This window comes from Mesocricetus auratus, unplaced genomic scaffold (assembly GCF_017639785.1).
Source record: "Mesocricetus auratus isolate SY011 unplaced genomic scaffold, BCM_Maur_2.0 Super-Scaffold_100007, whole genome shotgun sequence".
In the NCBI taxonomy this organism is placed as follows: domain Eukaryota; kingdom Metazoa; phylum Chordata; class Mammalia; order Rodentia; family Cricetidae; genus Mesocricetus; species Mesocricetus auratus.
The window spans coordinates 37,632,099-37,655,584 of NW_024429191.1; the positions used below are offsets into that span (position 1 = coordinate 37,632,099).

General features: G+C 44.3%; 1 protein-coding gene across 4 annotated transcripts; it reads left to right on the plus strand.

Annotated features, from left to right (window-relative positions):
* The first annotated feature begins 13,848 nt into the window (after positions 1–13,848).
* LOC101835401 (protein RoBo-1) lies at positions 13,849–22,762 on the plus strand. Of its 4 annotated transcripts, none has more exons than XM_040748712.1 (7): positions 13,851–13,993; positions 14,638–14,774; positions 18,058–18,147; positions 18,346–18,459; positions 19,374–19,550; positions 20,504–20,632; positions 22,283–22,762. In XM_040748712.1, coding segments are annotated over exons 2-7 (693 nt in total). In that variant the 5' UTR covers positions 13,851–13,993; positions 14,638–14,773; the 3' UTR covers positions 22,465–22,762. The 4 variants fall into 4 exon arrangements, with proteins under 4 accessions (XP_021081523.1, XP_040604646.1, XP_005067942.1 ...); XM_021225862.2 differs by having other exon boundaries at positions 13,858–13,993; positions 19,371–19,550; XM_021225864.2 differs by lacking the exon at positions 14,638–14,774 and having other exon boundaries at positions 13,849–13,993; positions 19,371–19,550.
* Positions 22,763–23,486: the final 724 nt, after the last annotated feature.

Consider the following 23,486-nt stretch of genomic DNA (forward strand, 5'->3'; position numbering starts at 1 on the left):
ACCGCATGCTATGCTATTATACAATGCTGCTTTTTTTTCTTTTGAGATGGGGTCTACATGGCCCTGGCTGTCTTAGAACTAGTTATAGACCAGGCTGGCCTGGACCTCACATGACCACCTGTCATAGTAGCCCTGACTAAAACATTGTGTCTATCTGAAGGTTCTATTTGAAACTATTGGATGCTAGTGTTCGGAGCTTCCCAAGTACTATGTGCAAGGACTGTCACCACAGTGTACCACAGATGGATGGCAGAAACAAGACCTCACATTCTCTTAATTCAGTGCTAGAAGTATGAGCTTTGGTGCTGGAAGATCTGGTTTCCCTGAGGATTCTGTCATCAGATTTTAGCTGACCATCTTCTCCCTGTGCCTGCTGCACATCTATTATCTGAGTACTAATCGCTGTCTTTTTTTTGTGTGTGTGTGAGTTTCAAGACTGGGTTTTTCCATGTAGCCTTGACTGTACTGGAATTGATCTGTAGACCAGCCTGGCCTCAAACTCACAGAGATCTAACTGCCTCTGCCTCCCAAGTGCCAGGAATAAAGGGCCTGCCACCACACCTGGCCTAATCTCTGTTCTTACAAGGCCACTTGCTGTATTGAATGAGGACCCCACACTAATGACTTCTAGGAAGACTGTCTCCAAATGCAGTTATGTTCTCAGGCATGGTAGGGGCAAGGTTAAGCTTTCATATTACTTTTCCTGGACATTGAACCTCTAACACTTCCTCTTTACAGACAGACTTTTGTACCTATATATCTGACAGAGGATTTACATATATAATTTACAAAGAATGAGGGAAGGAGATAGAGAGAGAGAGAGAGAGAGAGAGAGAGAGAGAGAGAGAGAGAGAGAGAGAGAGAGAGAGAGAGAGAGAGAGAGAGAACGGTGAAGTTATGGGTTTAGGGAGAAACCTGGTGCTAGGGTAACTCCCAAGCATCCGCAAGTAGAACCCCAGCTAAGATTCCTAGCAATAGTAGAGAGGGTGCCTAAACAGGCCTACCCCTGTAATCATATTGATGAATAACTCAAACATCATAGAACCCTCATCCAATAATTTATAGAGCCAGATGCAGAGATCCACAGCCAAGAATCAGGCCAAGCTCCGGGAATCCAGTCAAAGAGAGGAAGGAACATATGAGCAAGGGAGGTCAAGATCATGATGGAGAAATCCACAGAGACAATTGAACCAAGTTTGTGGAAATTCATGAACTCTAGACCTACAACTGTGGAGACTCCAGGGGACTGAACCAGGCCCTCCATATGTGGGAGACAATTATGAAGCTTGGATTATCAGAGGGGCCCCTGCCAGTAGGACCACGATACAAACCTGGTACACGAGCTAGTTTGTTGGAGCCCATTCCCTATGGTGGGATGCCATGCTCAGCCTTACTGCATGGGAGAGGGATCTGGCCCTGCCCCAACCTATTGTTCCAGACTATGTTGACTCCTCATGGGAGCTATTACCCATGAGGAGGAGTGGACTGTGGGTGGGCTGGGGGGGGGCGAGACGGGGGTAGGAGGAGAGATGGGAGGGAGAACCGTGGTTGGGATGGAAAATTAAATAAAAAAAATGAAAAACCACCTTTACTGAATCTTATCACTAATCAAATCCCCTCCACAAAAAGAAAACAATAAAGAATGGGCGAATGAGCTGAGCAGAGTTCTTAAGAGAAGAAATGCAAATGGTATTCAACACTGTCAGCTACCACAGAAATTAGAGTTTATGATATTTAAGATACATTAGTTAGGATGGTTATTATCAAGAAAACTAATGCTGGAGTGGAGTTGAGAAAAGAAGAAACCTTACTTCTCATCATCCAGGTACAGAGTTTGTTCTACAAAATTGGGTGGGCCCATGTTTGCTGAGTACATGTTTAAGAATTCTAAAGTCCTCTTGATGAATCATTTTCTTAATTGGAATGAGGTGACTTTATCTCTTCTGACTAGCTGTGTCTGAGGTTTATTTTGTCAGATGTTAAAAGAGTGACAGACACCTGTCGGTTCCTAGCTCCGTTTGCTTGGAGCACCTTCCCATGCCTCCTCGCTCTCACTCTAAAAGTAGCATCCATCTTTCATCAAGAAGCATGTCCTTTGAGGTAACAAAAATAGGAACCCCAACCTTTTTTATTTTTTTATTTTTAAATTTAAATTTAGATTAGAAACAAGGTTGCTTCACAAGTCAGTTCCAGGTCACTCTCTGTTTCCTTCCTCTCCTCCCCTGCCTTCCCCCAACCCCCCCATTATCCCCTCATTTCCCCAGGGAGGGTGAGGCCCTCCTTGGGGGTGTCCATAGTCTGCCATTTCATCCAGGGCAGGGCCTAGACCCTCCCACAAGAGTTCAGGGTGAGAGTGCATCTCACATTGTTGGATGGGAGTCCAAAGTCCTTGTGTATACTTGGGATGGGTACTGATCTACTGCCCAAGGCTCAATAGATTACCTAGGCCTCCTCACTGACACTCCATTCAGGTGGTCTTGATGAGTCCCATGCTGGATTCCCAGGCATCAGCCTGGGATTCAAGAGTTAACCCTTGTCAGGTCAGCTGTTTCTGGGGGTTAAAACAGCCCAGTCTTAATCCCTTTGGTCATCAGTCCTCTCTCTCTGTTACTGGCTTTCTTGAGTTCAGCTCAGTGCTTAGCCGTGGGTGTCTGCCTCTTCTTCCATCAGCCACTGAATGAAGTTTCTGTTTCCCAGACTCTCTGGCCATGGGATTGTAGGCTGGCACTCCCCAGATCTATGTCTAAAATCCATATATGAGAGAATACATGCCATGTTTCTCTTTTTGTGACTGCGTTACCTCACTCAGGATGGTTTCTTCTAGTGTCATCCATTTGCCTGCAAATCTCAGGATTCCATTGTTTTTTTTCTGCTGAATAGTACTCCATTGTGTAAATGTACCATATTTTCTCTATCCACTCTTCACTTGAGGGGCATCTAGGTTGCTTCCAGGATCTGGCTATTACAAATAATGCTGCTATGAACATAGTGGAACAGACATCCTTGTTGTATGAATGGGCATCTTTTGGATATATGCCTAAGAGTGGAATTGCTGGGTCTTGTGGTAGGTTTATTCCCATTTTTCTGAGGAATCTCCATACTGATTTCCAAAGTGGCTGATCAAGTTGGCACTCCCACCAGCAATGGAGGAGTGTTCCCCTTTTACCACATCCTCTCCAGCATAAATTGTCGTTGGTGTTTTTGATTTTAGCCATTCTGACAGGAGTGAGATGGTATCTCAGAGTTGTTTTGATTTGCATTTCCTGGATGGCTAAGGATGTTGAGCACTTTCTCAAGTGCCTCTCAGCCATTTTAGACTCCTCTATTGAAAATTCTCTATTTAGTTCTGCAGCCCACTTTTTAATCGGATCCTTTGGTGTTTTGAGCCTTGCTTCTTGAGTTCTTTGTAACTCAAGAATAGTGAGTTAGTGAATATTTTTTCCCATTCTGTGGGCTGCCTTTTGTCTTGCTGACTGTGTCCTTTGCCTTACAGAAGCTTCTCAGTTTCAGGAGGTCCCATTTATTAATTGTAGATCTCACTGTCTGTGCTAGTGGTGTTATGTTCAGGAAGCTGTCTCCTGTACCAATTCGTTCAAGGGTACCACCCACTTTCTCTTCTAAGAGGATCAGTGTGGCTGGATTTATGTTGAAGTCTTTGATCTATTTGGACTTAAGTTTTGTGCATGTCGATAAACATGGATCGATCTGCATCCTTCTACATGCCAGCCTCCAGTTATGCCAGCACCATTTGTTGAAGATTCTTTCTTTATTCCATTGTATATTTTTAGCTTCTTTGTCAAAGATCAGATGTTCATACGTGTGTGGGTTAATATCAGGGTTTTCAATTAGATTCCATTGGTCTACCTGTCTATTTTTGTGTCAATACCAAACTGTTTTCAGGACTCTAGCTCTATAATAGAGCTTGAGGTCAGGGATGATGATGCCTCCGGACGTTGCCTTGTTGAAGAGGGTTGTTTTGGCTATCCTGGGTCTTTTGTTTTTGCATACAAAATTGATTATTCCTCTTTCAAGGTCTGTGAAGAATTGTGCTGGGATTTTAATGGGGATTGCACTGAATCTGTAGATTGCTTTTGGCAGGATTGCCATTTTTACTACATTGATCCTACCTATCCAAGAGCATGGGAGATCTTTCCATTTTCTGAGGGCTTCTTTAAATTCTTTCTTTAAAGATTCAAAGTGTTTACGATACAGGTCTTTCACTTGTTTGGTTAGCATTACCCCAAGGTATTTCATGTTGTTTGTGGCAATTGTAAAGGGTGATGTTTCTCTGATTTCTTTTTCAGCCCTTTTATCATCTGTCTATGGTAGGGCTACTGATTTTCTTGAGTTGATCTTGTAGCCTGCCACTTTGCTGAAGGTGTTAATCAGCTGTAAGAGTTCCCTGGTAGAGTTCATTGATGTAAACTATCATATCGTCTGCAAACAGTGAAAGTTTGACTTCCTTCCCAATTTTTATCCCCTTGATCCCCCTTTGTTGTTGTATGGCAATGGCTAGAACTTCAAGTACCATGTTGAAAAGGTATGGAGAGAGTGGACAGTCTTGTTTTGTTCATGATTTTAGAGGAATTGTGTTGAGTTTCTGTCCACTTAGTTTGATGTTGGCTCTTGGTTTACTGTATATAGCTTTTATTATGTTTAAGTATGTTCCTGTTATCCCAGATCTCTCCAAGACCTTTATCATGAAGGGGTGTTGGATTTTGTCAAAGGCTTTTTCAGCATCTAGTGAGATGATCATGTAATTTTTGTTTTTCAGCTTGTTTATATGGTGGATTACATTGATGGATTTTCGTATGTTGAACCATCCCTGCATCCCTGGGGTGAAACCTACTTGATCGTGGTGAATGATTGTTTTGATGTGTTCTTGGATCCAATTTGCCAGTATTTTATTGAGTATTTTTGCATAAATGTTCATGAGGGAAATTGGTCTGAAGTTCTCTTTCTTAGTTGTGTCTTTGTGTGGCTTGGGGATCAAGGTTATTGAAGCCTTGTAGAAAGATTTTTGGCAAAGACCCTTCTGCTTCTATTGTGTGGGGTTTCTGCCCTTTTGAGGTGGTTTTCTTCTCCTTCTTCTATACCTATTATTCTTAGGTTTGGTCTTTTCATGGTGTCCCATATTTCCTGGATGTTTTGTGTTAAGGATTTAGTTGGACTTAAGATTTTCTTTGTTTGATGAATCCATTTCTCCTAGTGTATCTTCAACACCTGAGATTCTCTCTTCCATCTCTTCTATTCTGTTGGTAAGGCTTGTATCGGTAGTACCTGACCATTTGCCCAGCTTTTCTATTTCCAGCCTTTCTTCAGATTGTGCTTTTTTTATTGTTTCTATTTCAGTTTTAACCCTTGCATTGTTTGCATTGTTTCTTGCAATTTTTGGTTTATCTTTTTCTTCATTTGTTGCATTTTATGAATTTTTTGGTTTGTTCTTTCTTCCATTTCTTGCATTTTTTGGTTTGCCTTTTCTTCCATTTCTTGCATTTTTTGGTTTGCTTTTTCTTCCTTTTCTCACATTTTTTGTTCGCTTTTTCTTCCAGTTTTTGTATTTTTTGGTTTGTTTTTTTCTTCCATTTCCTGCCTTTTTTGGGTTGTTTCTTCTTCCATTTCTTGCATTTTTTGCTTTGCTTTTTCTTCCATTTCTTGCAGTTTTTGCTTTGTTTCTTCTTCCATTACTTGCATTTTTTGGTTTGTTTTTTCTTCCATGTCTTACATTTTTTGGTTTGTTTTTTCATCCATTTCTTTGAGGGATTTTCCTATATCCTCTTTTAGGGCCTCTATCATTTTCATGAAAGTGGTTTTAAGGTCGTTCTCTTCTGCTTCATTTGCATTGGAATGTTGGAGTCTTGCTGGTGTGGAGTCTCTAGAATCTGGCGGTATCATATTTGTTTTTCTGTTGCTGAGTGTGTTTTTGTATTGTCTCTTTCCCATCTCTTCTTCTAGTGGGTACAGAATGAGCCCCTTACTAGTCTGGTGGTTAGGGGACCAGAGTTCCCTTTTGGTGGGTGCTAGCAAGTCCAATAATCTGGTAGTTCTTCTATTCCTTGTCCTCGTTCTGGTCCCGTGGATGGAGAAGAAGACCAGGAATCTGGGGTGCTTAGCCTCCCACCTGGTCCCCTGGTCCCTTTGCTGGATCTGCTGGTTTCCTGGTCTCGTTGGTGGAAGAGAAGACCTGGAATCTGGGGTGCATGGCTCCCGCTGGGATTGGAAGCTCTGTGCAGTTCCCAGGCAATTCCCAGGTACTGGAACACAGGCCCAGATGCAGGGCCTGTTTTACCTGGTCTTGCTGGAACAGTTGGTCCCCTGGTCTCCCTGGTTCCACTAGTTTCCTGGTCTCGTTGGTGGGAGAGAAGACCTGGAGTCTGGGGTGTTTGGCTCCCATCGGGATTGGAAGCTCTGTGCAGTTCCCAGGCAATCCCCAGGCACTGGGACACAGGCCCGGATGCAGGGCCTCTTTTACCTGGTCCCGCCAGAACAGCTGGTCCCCTGGTCTCCCTGGATCCTCTGGATCCGCTGGTTTCCTGGTCTCATGAACCCCAATCTTAACCCAACTGGATAGACTGTTTATTTTTAATATGGGGAATTAAGAGCACTGGTAATAAGGGGACTTAATTAAAGATATGGCATGTATTAATTTCTAGCATTTTGTAGATTTTGTATTGTTTGATGCTTTCTTACTCCTCTCTTACTTAACTACCATTTTCCAAATGTTAGGAAACCTATTGATATTACTTTACTAAAAATATTTTCTATTTCTTTAGAATGAAATTCTTTTCCTCTTCTATCAATGATTCCTAGATTTGGCCTGTTCATGTTGGGCCTAAGAAAGGCTCAGATGCGAGGCCCAGTGTAGGCTCCTGAGCTTGACTTGAGTTTAGGCCTGGATATGAGGCCCATTGTAACCTCCTGAGCCTGGCTAGAGTTTGGCGACCTGTCTCTAACCTGTAACTTCCATGTGGTGGTGACTCAGCCAGACCTGATGTAAGGTTGTCCCTGCCTAGTTACCTGCCAGCTTGGTGGAATACTATTGGCCCTTATTGCTCACATCACCTTACCCTATCCTAAGATTCCCATCCCCTACCTCAATCCTATATAAGTTCCTGCCTGTTGGATTAAAATGAGATCCTGCTTGGACAGACTCCTGACTCAGTGTGTTCTTTTTCTCCCAGGTAACTAATGGGGGGAGGGTCTGAGACATCGACACTCACCATCCCGCTCAGCCCCCAGAAAAAAGGCGGGCTGGACCGGCCCTTCCCCCTGCTCTCTACCTGCAGGAAGGACCCTGCATGTTCATAGTGTCTCATCCATTTTGAAAGCAGTGCTTGTAATAGCGGGTCTGGAATGGTGGCCTGCGGCCTCCACCAAAGAACAAAGGCGTCTTCCCTGCAATTGTGACAATGACAGCAGAACTTCTGGGGGGAAAAAACCCGAATTTATTGCACATTCTCATCTTTTCAGGGTGAAATACAGTGTGTGAATTACATTAATAAAAATGTTTCAAAAGCTTTGTTACAACACATATACAGGAATATACAATGACAGTAAAAAAGAAACACTGTTGCCTAAAGCAGGTTTCAAAAGCCTGCCCTGTTGGTGAAATGCCCGCCCATTCCCTGCACACCGAACAGATAGCACAGTCTCCTCCTGCCACCTGTGTGTTTAGGCACCAGCTTCACAGAGTTGAGGCATCTTCAGGAATGGCCAAGGATCCCACAGGTTCAGGAACTTTTTCCATGTGCACTGGTATCCTGAACATTAGCTTAAACACAGTGACTTTGCCCTTTTCTATTATTATTATTTTTATTTAAATCAGAAACATGGATGCTTCAAATGTCAATCCCAGCTCCCTCCCCCTTGTCCCTCTACCAGTTCCCCACCCCCCACCCCAGCCCAATCCCCATGTCATTCCCCAGCGAGGGTGAGACCCTCCTTGGGGGATCTCCAGAGTCTGTCTTTTCATCCAGGGCAGGACCAAGGCCCTTCCTCATGTGTCCAGGCTGAGAGAGCATCCAACTTTGGCCTTTTCTTTGCATGTACAGAATTTAATTTAAGGGTTTCATGCTGAAACTTGGGGTGGTCAGCCAGGTTTCCACAAGATGCTTTTGAAATCGCACTGAGGTATGCACAGCCCTGGGGTTGTGTTGCAACTGCACGGTCTTGACGGTTACCTGCCCCTCCTAGCCCAGTTTCCTAAACCTTGGGCACGTGTCTAGAGAACATTGTGGGTTTTGTGATTCAAAATACCTTCAAAACTTACACTGTGTGCAGTGGTCACTTACGCAGAAGCAAAATAACTTCAATGAGCTCTCAAACTCCGAGTCTTGAATTCTGCTGTTTGGATATCGAGATGTTGAAGCACACAAAACCCTACAGACTCACACTTGCTATTGTGAGGAGAACATGACTCTCAAACTTGAAACGGTCCATTCTCTCTGGTAAGGCTTTACCTGTCAGTCAGGAACAGTCTAGCATGGCTTCACTAAGGTGGACCTGTCCTTGAGTACTCACTTTGGGATGTTGAATAAGAACTTACCAGGATCCTGTGAGCTTGCTTGTGGTCTGTCTGGAATTCTCCACATTGTAGCCTGTCTAGAATGCTCTTAAAGCAAACCCAGGGTATTTGTGAAGCTGTACTGTTATTCTAGTCTTCTGGTCTGCCAGAGTTTGAGTTCTAGCAATGTGTCACAGAGGGATGCACAGTAGGATCTCTGTCCTTGTAATTCTGGAAGCTGACATGCAAGATCCAGTGTCAGCACATCTTGTTTTCCTGGGGACTGCAGGTGACCATCGCTTCCTCTATCATCATATGGTCTGTCCCCTGCCCATCTCAGGCCCCTGTTTCTTGCTTTTGGTGTTTCAGATGGGCCCCACAAAGATAGCCTCATTTTGATTTATTTCTGGGAAGAAGGTTTCTTTGAACACAGTTGCATTCTGCTATGTAGATGGTTAGTTAAGTCTTTAATAATGAATTTGTGGGATGTACTCTGTCCCTAGTAGCTAACAAAGTGTGTTCTCTCTCTAGTCTGTCCACATGTTAGAACATTGGCCCATGGGCTGGTGAGTAAGCTATTAGGAACGATCAGAAGGTTTGAAACTTCATGACAGGGGACACCTCCTTCAGCTCAGAATCTGTAATTGAGGAAGAATTGGAGAGTTTTCGCCTGTTGCCTCCATGGTGACAATGATAATGGGTACAGAAGTGGTTCTCAATCTATGGGTCGCAGCCGCTTTGGGGAGTTGAACAACCCTTTCACAGTGGTTACATATTAGATATTTACATTAAGATTCACAACAGGGTTATGGATTGGATTTTTGGAGCCTATTACCTATGGGGGATACTTTGCTCAGCCTTGATACAGTGGGGCGGCACTTATATCTGCCTCAACTTGGAATGCCAGACTTTCAACTTCCCAAGGAAGGTCTTACCCTTCTGAGGCATGGATGGGGTGGGAAAGGAGGAAAGGGGAGTAGGAGAAGGGCAGGGAGGGGGAAGTAGGGTTGGCATGTAAAATGAAAAATTTTTAATTAAAAAATTAATAAAAAGATTCACAACAGTAGTAAAACTATAGATGTGAAATAGCAACAAAAATAATTTTATAGTTGGGGAACACTACAATATGAAGAACTGTATTAAAGGGTCACAGTATTAGTAAGGTTGAGAACCACTGGAGTGGAGGATGGAGTCAGGCTAACAAACATTATTGGATGCAGATGCTCTAGTGTTTGTGTGGAGGGGGAGTGTGGCTGATGCTGCATTGTCTGCACATCTCAGAGGATGTAGCTGAAACCAAGAACTTGAGTTGGCCGTGGTGTTATTCCCTCATTACTGTTTGGGCCTGGTAGCCATGCCAACCACAGGCTGAGTACTATGATGGTCTGCCTCTTCACTAATGGAAAAGTAGTCATTTATGGGAGCTCAAGTTTGCTTGCAATGTTTTTCTTTACTTTTTTTAAACTTTTTAAAAGTTCTATTAAAATTTTCTGAATGCTATATTGGCTCATGGTCAGAAAGCTGTGAGCGTCCAGAAGGATGAACTAGTGGCTAGGGACTGGGCCATGAGCTAATGAGCAGCTTAATGTAAGAGGAAGCCTAGATGTTGGTCTGTCTCTTTGATGATTGATTGGGTTACATATAGGGTGTAGATGAAGGGTCTGTGGACCAGGCTGAGAAAGGACACAGGTCCCTGATGAGCATGGGGTTAAACTGAGGCACCATTTTGCATGCAACTGCCTACACCTGTGCAGAAAGGAGATCAAACTTCCCTCCAGTTCCTTACACTGGTGGAGAGATAGAGATAGAGACAGAGAGAGAGAGAGAGAGAGAGAGAGAGAGAGAGAGAGAGAGAGAGAGAGAGAGAGAGAGAGAGAGAGAGCACATCTATATGCGAAAGTGTGAGAGCATTTCTCCCAGCCAGGCATTTAGGCTGAAGTTACTGCAACAGTTTGTTTTGAACACGGATGTGGAGTGGACTAGCAGTCCAGGCTGTGGTGCGGAACTGTGTGTATTGGATGGTTCGGTGATTTCAGGCATTCGAAAACCTGGAGAACATGACCTCTTGATACCTGTGTATTCTATTGATGTCACTGGGAGGGGGTGCCACCTATGGTTGTCTCCGTTGTTCCTGTCTGTTTGGGTCCTGCCTTTGCATCTCTGTTTTTTGTCAGTGGTGTACGACTCTTTGGAACTGCATGCACATTCAGTTGGAGGGGGTCTGTGTTACTGTGTAGGTCAGAAACCAGAGAGCCATTTGAGATGTGGCACTTCCCCAGGAAGACTCCAGATGTTCTTCCCGGGAGCAAAGGGCAGGCAAGGCATCTCCCCCTCACACATGGCCTTCGTTACAACCTCTGGTGCCTCAGGATACAGTCTTGTATAACCTGTAACACTTGCAGATCAACTTAGTGGCTTTTCAAACTATTCAAATCTTGTTTGATTACTTAAATTCTAGGTGTGGGTGAAAATAGCTCCCATTTAAAGTCAACAATCCCCTTCCCACTCTCCCTTTCTTGAGACTTTCTCCCATGTAACCCAACCTGGTCTAAAACTTGCTGGGTACTGGAGGACGATGTTGGACTTGTGATCCTCCTGCCTCTGCCTCCTGAGTGCTGGGATTATGGGTGTGAGTCACTATGCCCAGGTTTATGAAGTGCTGAGAATCAAACCAAGGCCTTTGCACATAATGCTATACACTACCAACTTACCTCCATTCTGCCACACTCCCCTTTCTTTGGCAACCTTGTTGATATGATGGCTGCTGTAGGTTGAAGATGCTGCCTGGACATAGCTGGTGATCTCTGATGCCTTTGTCACCCCCTCTGCCCTCACACTGTATTCCAACAAATGTATACATTGTTTTGTGTTTAAATCTTGGTCATTTCTTTACGGTAAGTCTTCCTTTTTTTAAAAAAGATCTTACTTCCCACCTCCTTATTTCATCACTTTTTCTTCTTGTTTCATGAGTTTTTCCTATTTCAAAATGTTATCTGTTGACACCAACTCGCATGCATCCTCCCCTCCTTTTCTTCTTTTGACGGTCGATATTAGTGAAGTTTGTGGAAACTCTTAGGGCAGTTGTTGACTGATGTCACTTCTGTAGAGACTCAGTGTAGGTGCTAGGTAGTATGTGCTTGTGCACGAACCTGTGTGTGTGTATACATACATAATTTCATAAATAATTATTCTTTGACACGTTAAAAATGAAACAAAATGGAATGTCATTTGATCTGGGGAGACACTGACCCTTCGAGAGCAAACTAGTTCTTAGACACAGCAGAGTTATCGTCACATCAAAAGTATCTGTGAGCAGCAAACTAGCAGAGCAGCACCCCTCTGTCTGATCTATACATTCAGAGAGGGGGAACTTCTTCACCTTAATCATCACAGGTCAGGTTGGTCCCATGTACCAGGGACCACTCTACAGCTTAAAGCCCACCAAGGTTAGTCTAACTCACCAATTCCTCACTGCCCACACAGCCCGTGTTGCTTTCCTATGTGTCGCTGTGTGGCCAAGCACACCCTTGTTGATTTAGGACCTAGGAGCACAATAAGCAGACAGAGGAGGAGCAGAGAGGCTGGGTACCACTCCAAGGCCTAACCTATGTTTTACTCTGATGAGGCAGTGATGACCTCCCAAGTATGGAGTGATGTCATGCCTGGTACCATGTACTCAAAAGTTCACATGGGACACTGAGGGGCTAAGTTCCCCTCAGAGATACATGCACATAACACCACCTTCCTTCCTTCATAGTCTGAGTGATTCTAGCTAGTTGTGGAAGGGTTTCGAATGGGACCCAGGGCTCTTCTCCAGAGTTCCATCGCTGTGGTCAGTGACTTTCTGAGACACCAGATATCAAAATGTGGCCAAGAAAGAAGGGAGGCAAGGAGATCCCAGAGTCTGTAGCTACAGGACTCCATCCAGCTTTGCTATGCAGAACAGCCATCTAGAAGCCCGGAGCTGGGCTGGGTCATTTACCAGTCCTTGTCTGAAGCGGTCACTAACCCCAGTTCACGGGGGGGGGGGTTGGAAGCCCCACCTTTCTGGTGCTTTTGTTCTCACCTGCCCTCAGCATTTCCCTTGCACAACAGGTGCTGAACCCAAGAGGGGGCTTTTCTGTCTTTGCTGCTCACTCTGACTGGGCTGTATCCCTATCACCATGCTCTCTCCACTGCCTTCTCTCCTCGTTCCCTGGGGATACACTGTCCACTAGGAACAGGTGAAGTCTTGGATGAGTGGGGTTCCAGCCTCCAGCCACACATACCAGTGTAACTGGTCTGTTGGGTAGGAATGAGGATATCCGAAAGAGACACTTGAGTCCTTCCCTTCCACTTAGGATCCCCAAGTAAATGAAATTCCCTCAGGAATCCAATGCTGAGAGAAGGAAAAGGCTTTAGCCAGAGGCGAATCTTGTCCACTAGAAAGAGATTCAGTTTTGACAACTTACTAAACTGCCTTACAGGAGGGACTGGAGTCCAGACAGTGATTGGTGGGGCCACACTTTGGCCAGAACTGCTTATCTATGGATATAACTGGCACTATACTTAAGCAGAAACCTCATGCCAGGACCCTAAAGATGGACTTAGCAGGTAGGTCACCAAGCCTTTGTCCCTCTTTCAAGTGCACTGAATAAAACCCTTTTGTCTGTTCTTTATTATTACTTGCTTAGTTGTCTTTATTAATCAGTGTCAGACCTGGTTGATTAAAGCTGGCAAGCCCAAGCTTTTTAATGAGTCTAGTGCTTTGAAGTCTGTGATTCATACCCTACCTCTCAGTGGGCTTGGCTCTGGCATCCTGAAATCCAGGCATCTCCTAAGATCAGGCATAACCCTCTTCTATCCCTGCTTAGGCTCTAGGCTCTAGGCTCATGTATCAGATTCCTCTAACTATAGGCAACCCATAGAGAGGAGAAGAGCCCCTTCCCAGGATGGGACTCCTTAGGACTCCCATTGGATAAAGGGTCCCCTGCAACTCAGGGCTGTGAGGTCACAGGATAACACCACAGCATGGCTAATGAGAAAGACTGTCATCTCTGGGCACCTGGGTCTCTACAGATGCACTGTTGGCTGCTCTCAGTCTGAAGAATGATGTTTCTGGTCCCAAAAGTGAGCATTGGGTGGAGAGCCCTTGAAGAGACTGCAGAACCATTCTGAAGCCAAATGTGCAGGGGACATAAATCAGACAGTGAACTCTCTAGGTCCCCAGTAAGCATTGTGCCCAATTGTCTTTGACCACAGGTGGATGTCTGCAGTTAGCACATATCTGATCAGCTGTTACCGCAGAGATTTCACTGAGGCCTTGCCCTGTGAGCAGGAAGTTGGCACAGAATTGGGTGGTTCCTGGCCAGTGGGATACCATGTTTTGTTCTCACTGTCACTGTGACAGTGGGAGCTCATTTCTGACTGGCCTGCTGGGTAGAATACAGGCCACCAGCAGTAAATGACAGCCTAGCTGAGGTTAATCAAGGTCTCCTTCCAGGCTCTGCTGTAAGTCCGGCCTCTTGTCCTCACATCTTCTTTGCAGGAACCTTCCTTATCTCCAGCTCCTTCAGCTGGTCAGGAATCCATGGTCCAGGACTAGAAGGTTTGATAATCTGAGCAGGTAAGAGAAGAATAAATGTACAGTCTTGGACATTGACCAAAGATCCTGGAGAGGGTGTGAAGGCAAGTGATTTGGGACTGGGTTGTGTGGGAACTCAGGATTCTCTACAAGGTGGGGAGTTGGGATTCCTTCCTAGGCTGGCAATATTCAAAGGTACCCTGAAGACATACTCCAGAAAAACCATCAGAATCTGTACAGTAAGCCTTGGCCATCATTTTATAGGCCCTAACATCAAGTTTCTTTCTAACTAGCACTCTTTGGAAGGGAGGAGAGATTCCTCATCAGGGATCCATGGTCTTCAGCTGGCAATTGTTGGGGTGTGGCAAATTTCCAAAGAACATGTTTCTATGTCCTCTGAAGTTCATGTCAATATAGTATGGGCAATAGGAAACTTTCCCTTGCCCAGCATTCCAGGCCTTGGTAGATATTGCAATTGAGGCTCTGCTGACCTCTGGACCTGTCAAGGTGTCCCCCCTCCTGTAACCAACATCTGAGGCACCTGGACATGCCTGCTGCTCTTTTCCTACAGTCTCTGACCTTCTTCAATGCTCAGCATATTGGGTTCCCAGGAAGGAAGGTTCTCCCTGCCCTCAATTCTTTGGCACAGTCCTGGATTTTGAGAGAATGTGATCAAGATCTGGATGATTGCAGGAAGATAGAGGAAGAGTGAGTCCCTCTAGCTTGTCTTTTTTCTCCATTGAAAAATACACAGTACCTGTGCCCTAACAAGAGTTTGGCATAAAAATAAGCAGAAAGAGAAAGAAAATATAGAAAAACACATTCTGTCTGTCACCTGCAGAGATGAAAACGTATCCTGAGGTTTGACTCCCAGGAGGAAGGAAGGGTGGCACCTGACAGAGGAAATGTGGAGGATGCTAGGCACACACGGTGGGCCAAACTCTGTTTCATAATTGTTGAACACAGAAGATGCCAGAGGCCTCGTGATCCTCTCCCCTTCCTTCCTCCCTCTGCCAACCAGAGGCACAGAAAGCTGTTCTCATGGTGTCTATCTCTAGCAGATCAGCTTGTTTAGTGCATTTGGCTTCATGCTAAGATTCTATCAATTTATAATGTTAACTTCTGAGAGAATGACCACTAGGTTGCAAAAGTCAGGGACAGTAAGGCCAGAGCGAGCCCTTCCTCAGCACTCACTGTGTGTGCTCCCTTCCTCCTGTCTGGGTGTGAGAGCACTGGCTTCTCTCTCCTTCTAAGGCTCAGGAAATCTGAAATCTGGACTATTTCTTTTTTCCTCTAGATTTTTTAATTTAAATTAGAAACAATCTCATTTTACATACCAATCCCAGTTCCTTCTTCCTCCTGTCCTCCCATCCTCCTATCTTCCCATGCCCCCTGCCAGCCCCCTGTCCCATCCCCCTTCTGCTCCCTAGGGAGGATGAGGCCTTCCATGGAGGATCATCAAAGTCTGTCACATCATTTGGAGCAGGACCTAGGCCCTCTCCCATTGCCTAGGCTGAGAGAGTATCCCTCTATGGGGAATGGGTTCCCAAAGTCCATTTGTACACTGGGGATAAATACTGTTCTCCTACCAGAGACCCCATAAATTGCTCAGGCCTCCTAACTGACACCCACGTTGAGGGGGCCTGGTTCAGTCCTATGCTGGTTTCCCAGCTGTCAGTCTGGGAACCATGAGCTCCCCCTTGTTCAGGTCAGATGTTTCTGTGGGTTTCCTCATCCTAGTCTTGACCCCTTTGCTCATCAGTCTTTCCCATTCACCAGGGAACCCTGTGTATCTCTCTTAGGGTGCTCCTTGTTTCCTAGAATCTCTAGAGTTGTAGATTGTAGGCTGGTAATCCTTTGCTCTATATCTAATATCCATATATGAGTGAGTACATACCATGTTTGTCACTCAGGATGGTTTGTTCCAGTTCCATCCATTTGCCTATGAATTTCAAGATTCTATTTTTTTCTGCTGAGTAATACACCATAGTGTAAATGTACCACATTTTCTTTATCCATTCTTCAGTTGAAGGGCATTTAGGTTGTTTCCAGGTTCTGGCTATTACAAATAATGCTGCTATGAACATAGTTGAACAGATGTCCTTGCTGTATGAATGTGCATCCTTTGGGTATATGCCTAAGAGTGGAATTGCTGGATTTTGAGGTAGACTGATTCTCATTTTCCTGAGGAACCACCATACTGATTTCCAAAGTGGCTGTACAAGTTTGCACTCCTACGAGCAGTGGAGGAGTGTTTCCCTTTCTCCACATCCTCTCCAGTATAAACTGTCATTAGCGTTTTTCATTTTAATCATTTTGACAGATGCAAGATGACATGATAGTTTACATAAGTGACCTGAAAAATTCTACCAGGGAACTCCTACAGCTGATAAACACCTTCAGCAAAGTGGCAAGATACAAGATTAACTAAAAAAATCAGTAGCCCTACTATATATAGATGATAAATGGGCTGAGAAAGACATCAGAGAAACATCACCCTTTACAATAGCCACAAACAGCATAAAATATCTTGGGGTAACTCTAACAAAGCAAGTGAAAGGCCTGCATAACACGAACTTCAAGTCTTTAAAGAAAGAAATTAAAAAAAGAAACCAGAAAATGGAAAGATCTCCTATGCTTTTAGATAGGTAGGATCAACAGTAAAAATGGCAATCTTGCCAAAAGCAATATACAGATTCAATGCAATCCCCATCAAAATACCAGCACAATTATTCACAGACCTTGAAGGAACAATACTCAACTTTATATGAAAAAAAAAAGATCCAGGATAGCCAAAACAACCCTGTATAATAAAGGAACTTCTGGAGGCATCACCATCCCTGACTTCAAGCTCTGTTATAGAGCTATACTACTGAAAAAAGCTTGGTCTTGGCACAAATATAGGTAGGTAGACCAACGGAATCAAATTGAACACTCTGATATTAACCCACACTCCTATGAAAACCTTATTATTGACAAAGAAGCTAAAATTATACAATGAAAAAAGAAAGCATCTTCAACAAATGTCATAACTGGATGCTAGTATGTAAAAGATTGCAGATAGATCCATTATCTATCACCACGCATAAAACTTAAGTCCAAATGGATCAAAGACCTCAACATAAATCCAGCCACATTGAACCTCTTAGAAGAGAAAGTGGGAGGTACCCTTGAACAAATTGGTACAGGAGACCCCCTTCCTGAACATAACACCAATAGCGAGACACTGAGATTGACAATTAATAAATGGGACCTCCTAAAACTGAGAAGCTTCTGCAGGGCAAAGGACACAGTCAACAAGACAAAACAGCAGTCCACAGAATGGGAAAAGATCTTCACTAACCCCACATTTGACAGAGGATTGATTTCCAAAATATAGAAAGAACTCAAGAAGCTAGTCACCAAAAAAACCCAAATAATCCAATTAAAAAGTGGGCTACAGAACTAAATAGAGAATTCTCAATAGAGGAATTGAAAATGGTTGAAAGACACTTAAGAAAGGGCTCAATATCCTTAGCCACCCAGACTACTTCTTGGTGAGCATTTCCAGTGTATGCTTCTGACACCTGGTGGTGGAAGCTGGCTTTGTGAAACGGTGGCTTTGGAAATGGTGAACCAATGTCTTTAGCTAAAGGGCTGTTGAGTACCATGGCCCAGAACTTTCTAGCACAAAGAGAGCCTCCACCTGCTCCTCAGAGGAGTCATTTCTTGACCAACTCAGCCATTTCAGCTGAATCCCTCTCAAGTCAAAGTTCTTCCCAGGGAAGGATGACTGACTTCCCTTGTAGCCTCAATGATGGGTACAGTATCTTTTCCAGTTTTGCATCCTTCCAAACGGCCAAATCTAGCATCAAGTCAGTGTTTGATAAAGTTTGGCTTGCAGAATGAATGGAAACATGAACAGATAATGTTGCCTGCATTTGGGTTGTTGGATTGCAAGGGCTGAGCCCCTAAGCTCTGATTCCTTTGTCCTCTCTTATTCTTTGTGCAGTGTTCATGGGACTCACCATGTCCTGGTCCTCAGTTCTGAAGGGTCTCCTTGCTGTTTGCATCTTCACCCACTTATCTGTCAGCTCTGTGGGTAAGAATAACAAGGCACTTTTTGTTTCAAGGGTAGGAAGTAGGAGTTGGGCAGTAAGGTACTTTAGGGGACTCCATGGATCACTCAAGGCTTTAGGAATCCCTTTAAGATTCATGACTCCTTGACCCCTGGGAAAGTTTGTCAGCAGCTGCAAACCCCTGGAATGGTTTTCTGAGCATGTTCGTTTTCTCTTTGCAGAGAGTTACAGTTGTAAAAATGAAGAATGCTATAATAACAGATGCAACCCTATTCCGAGGACTTGTGAATCATCTAAAGGATGCTTCCACTTAGAGCAGAAATTTGAAGCACCAAGTAAGCCAACCCACATTCTTTTTTTTCAAAGTTTCATTTGCTTTTATTATAAATTCCCCTTCCATATAAAAACCTGTGGTTATTTGGGTGGATTTGGGGGCAGTTAATTAATATAAATATGAACATATTTATATTTCCTGGCATTGGAAATTTATATAAAATAATATATATATATATGAAGAACAAACAACTAATAGGAGCTTTTTTTAAGTTAAAGGGCACCATTATATCTTTATTTAGCTAAATAATACAAAGTTTATTATATACTATGTAGAAAATATACCCAAAAAAGGTGAAGAAAAACTACCCATCTTACTATTAAAGGATAACCACCATTACCCCATTCAATAATATTTTTTCAATATTTCAGTGCTCTTTTATAATCCTTTTTTCTTTTTGTATTTAAATTAGAAACATGCATGATTCAAATGTCAATCCCAGCTCCCCACTCTTGTCCCTCCACCAGCTCCCCCACCCCCCAGCCCAATCCCCACATCATTCCCAGGGAGGGTGAGGCCCTCCTTGGCCAACCCACATTCTTATAGCCACTTAATTTATCCTTGCCTTCTTCAAGGATGGGTCTGGGAGTGTGGGCTTCTGGGAAGTTATGGGGATGAGCAATGGCACTGGATGTAGTCCCTAGGAACAGAGCTGAGCGCTATCAACCTCATAGAGCTACTGGAGAGTCAGCCCACATTTATTTTTGCCATGCTAGGGATCAAATTCATGGCACCATCACGCTGAGCAAATACTCTCACTGGACCCTGGTCCCATTACAACAAGTGTCCCTGTGTTGATACATTCTCAGAAATAATAACAGAGGGACTTTTGGAGATAAGGAAAAATAAAGACAGAGGGAATGAAAGAACAGATTCCTTACCACCCAATGCTTCACTCTCTCTGTGTCTCAGAAGGGACCATTTCTGGGGGATTTGCTTCTCAACCCGCAAGCCTAAGGCTCGAGAAGAAAGGCTGTTCTAAAGATGAGTGTACTGAACTAGCATTCTCAGCAACAATGGGAAACCGTCAAATGTTTAGATATGAACAACGATGCTGCTACTCTGAGCAGTGCAATAACGAGTCCAAGCGGGGTGAGTAGCTGTCTCCACTATCTGCTCCACGTCTCCTTTGCCGTTCTGTGGGCTCGTCTCTCTGCGCTGGGACATAGCACTGACATTTGCCTTCCTTTTGTGTACAGCGCTCCTTGAAAATGGTTTGAGATATATACAGGCTCTTCTCCTGTGTGATAGACTGAGTGACAGTTGGGTGGCAGGGATGGTCTTGGGGATTTTCCTCCAAGTGTGAGTCTTTTGGTTTAACTGCTTTACTCTGACTTTCTGCTTTTCCCACCCATTTAATTCCTCAAGTTCATTTTTGTTTTGTTGAGAAGTAGTCTTGCTGTATTTATGAAGTTTGTTTTGAACTTCTAGGTTCAAGCAATCCTCCTGCCTCAGCCTTCCAAGTTGGAGTAGCTGGGAGTATGGGTGTGCATGACCACACCTGGTTCATTCCTTACCATATGAATAGCATCTTTCTAGAAAATAGATTCTCTTCTCCCATTATCTAGCCTGCCTGCCTGCCTGCCTCCCTCCCTCCCTCCCTCCCTCCCTCCCTCCCTCCCTCCCTCCCTCCCTCCCTCCCTCCCTTCCCTTCCTTCCCTCCCTCCCTCCCTCCCTCCCTCCCTCCCTCCCTCCCTCCCTCCCTCCCTCCCTCCCTCCCTCCCTCCCTCCCTCTCTCCCTCCCTCTTTCCTTCCTGGTTTTGTTTTTTTGAGACACGGTTTCTCTGTGCAGCCCTGGCTGTCTACCTGGGACTTTTTCTCCAGGAATGAGAGCCGAGTAACTGACAGCACTGGGTTTCTATGAGTCCCTTCATTGCACACCACACCAGTGTCTTTCTCCTGTGCCTCCGTTCAGTTTATCCTAGCTGTAATGCTCTTTGGTAGACTCGTGCAGAAAACCAGTGTTAGATGAGTAGTGGGTCGATACGCTCTCAGCTATTTCTTCTGCCTGTTCCCAAGATGAAAACTTTTCTCTCTCCATTCAGTGCCTCCACCATCTTCCCAACCCAATGGAGTTGAATGTCCTGCCTGCTACAGTAATAATGGCACCTGTAACACAGTTTCCCTGAAGTGCACAGGGGCAGAGACGGAGTGTATTGAGGTTATTGGCAGAGGTATGAGTACTCCTTCAAGCTTCTTGTTAAGAGCAAAACAAATCATTCATCACTATGCAGTGAATTATGGCAAATGTAGAAACAGCACAGTAACATTTATTACATAGCAGCATGTGTAGATCTGCGATCTGAGAATGGCCAGGTGTGTGGTTCTGGTTCAGTGATTGTCATGGGGGCTGTGTTCATTTGTCAGCAGTTGCTTCCCAACTCACTTGTGGTTTCTGGTGGGTTTCAATTCCTTTTCTTCTGGCCTCTTCATAGTCTACCATGATGTTCTCATGACTAACCACTGGCTTTCCTTAGAGCAAACTATAGAGACAGAGAGAAGGGAAGCCATGGATTTAACACTCCAATCTCAGAAGTGACACATCATTTCCTCCTATAGACTGTTGGTAGTTTAGAGAAACCCTGACTGCACATGGGTGGAAGCTGCCAGGAGATGGAAGATACTCTGTGGGGCATCTTTGAAACTTGTCTCCACATGGAGAAAGTGATCATATGGGACCATGTGCTTCTAAGGTTTGGAAGGAGTCATTTGTTGGGAGACAAGAGTTAAGGATGGAATGGAAGGGAAGAGGATGAAGGAATGTAACTGCTTCCTCTAGAAGAGTCAGGTTTGGGTACCTGTGTTTCTGTGATGTCCGGCAATGGGATGTGGCTCACTGGAAGTATAGGAGGTGATGGGACTTCAGGTTCAGATGTCTTTACCACTGCTGCCCTTGTGGCAACCAGAGGTTGTGATTAAGCACTCAAGTTTTACCTGGTGTCACTCTATATTTAGTAAAAAGATATATGGTTTTTTTTATTAAGAGAAAATTGTATACTTATTATGAAGGACACATATACCATTGAGACAGGAGCTGGAAAAACAATTGTAAGATTTTTTCTTTATGGAATGCACTGTTAGGGGGGAGAAGCTGGCAGCTCTTTACTGAACAATATATGGAAAGTTCCATGGAACATTGGTGTTTTAGGAGCCAATTAAGCAGTAAACCGAGAAACTGATAGGTCTAGAGGCAAGCCATGGTTTTACTTGGAAAGACTTTTGACAGAGGTTCTGGGGTGAGCAAGGGAAGGGCCCTTTGTCTAGATGAGTTGAGACAAATGAAGAAAATGGGGTGTCACAGAATGCAAAGGGGATTTAAAGCCATCCACAATGGGGCAGTTTGTCTTGGGAATAGTAGCTACCAGAACATTCCATAGTTACTCTCAGAGGGAGCTCAGAGCTCAAAGAAGGAACTTCAGTTTGTGGGGGGATCCACAATGTCTTCCTCCTGGCAGAGAAGGAGGGAAATGGTAGGGGAGGGAAGACAGGTACCGTAGAAGGGGTGTTAGCCAACAGTGGAGACCCTGCACCTGGCCTATTCCTTGCCTGCATCAAACTCATCCCTCCTAGCAAGGGGCACCCAAAGGCCTCCATGTTAGTCTTGTGTCTGAGATGTGAGAGCCCTTCAATATGGAGGAGACAATAGGACCAGAGGACAAGAAGGCCCAGCCTGCACGTGGATAGAAGTGTGCTCATGTTCTCATGCAGAGGTGGAGGTGGTGGATTCTGGACCATTCTGAGCACGGTTCCTTTTCAAAGGATGTAGGTGAGGAGGGGAGATGAAATGAGAGAGAAGAATAATTCCTGGGTCTTTTCATTTACAGACTTTATTTCCAGATCTGTGATACAAGGAATGGGTTGCGCCACTGAAACTGCCTGTAGCTTGAGGAATATGACCGTCATGGAACATGTAAAAATCGATACCTACTGCTTCAGTTCGAGCCCCCCACTCAGGCCCATCTCTTCTGTTCTGACCAGTCTCTTCCTGATGAGAGCCTTGCTTTGATCCTTTGGGGACTATCACTCCCACGATCCTTCTTCACATCTAAACACACCAGCAACCTTTCACAACTCCTTTACTGCCCAGGGGAGAAATAAAAACCACTGATTGTACTTTAGATAGAAAACACTTACTTTCTTTTTGGCACATGTCACATGTTTCACTGCTCTGTGATCTCTTTCATGTCCCTACCCACACCTTGAGCCCCACCCAACCCCCAGTATTCGATCTTTCCCAATATTATCAATTTACACTCCTAATTTGTAACTGTCCATTTCTAATAAAAATCTTTTTATTTTGGTGAGACAGGGTCTCACTACATAGCTCTGGCTAGCCTGTAATTCACTATGTAGATAGAGCTGGTCTTGAACTCAGAGATTTGCTTACCTCTGCCAGGTGCTAGGATTAGAGGTGTGTACCACCATACCTGACCTAGAAAAAAAGATTTTGAGTGAACACTTCAGAGCCCAGGAGAATCATTTTCCAAAGTTTGGAAGTCTCTGGATATGGTGGTGAGTGTTTGCCGTTCTACCACTTAGGAGGCGAGAGATTATTGTTAAGCACTTATAGAAAACACTTAACAATGTGGGCTATATGCTGAGCTTCAGGGTAGCCAAAGCTACAGACCTGGCAAGATGCTGCCTCAAAATATAAAGCTGAATACAATGAAAGAAAAGAAAAGAATATTGTTGGAAAGATAGCTCAGTTGGCAAAGTGCCTGCTTTCTAAGTACAAAGGTCTGAGTTGGATTCCTAGAACCCAAGTTAAAATGATCTAGCATGGTATTATGCCTGGTTCCAAGACCCCAAAAAGATCACAAAGGAGTCGACTCACCGATGCAAACGCACAAGGTTTATTGTTAAGTTACAAGCCTCGGCAGGGACCCTGTCCATCATACTGGCACAGAAGCTCCAGGAAAAGGGTTTCTGGTCTCTATCACAAGGGGTTTATAAAGGAAAAAAAACAGAAGCAGGGTGGCGCATGCCTTAGCTTCCCAGGATTGGGTAAGAACAGGTGACCTTTGGATT

What these genes read in the sequence shown, in the direction of transcription:
- LOC101835401 (XM_021225862.2), top strand. An exon ending in CTTATCTGTCAGCTCTGTGG is followed by an intron (nt 18,148 to 18,345) that starts GTAAGAATAACA and finishes TTCTCTTTGCAG; the next exon opens with AGAGTTACAGTTGTAAAAAT. An exon ending in CAATAACGAGTCCAAGCGGG is followed by an intron (nt 19,551 to 20,503) that starts GTGAGTAGCTGT and finishes CTCTCCATTCAG; the next exon opens with TGCCTCCACCATCTTCCCAA.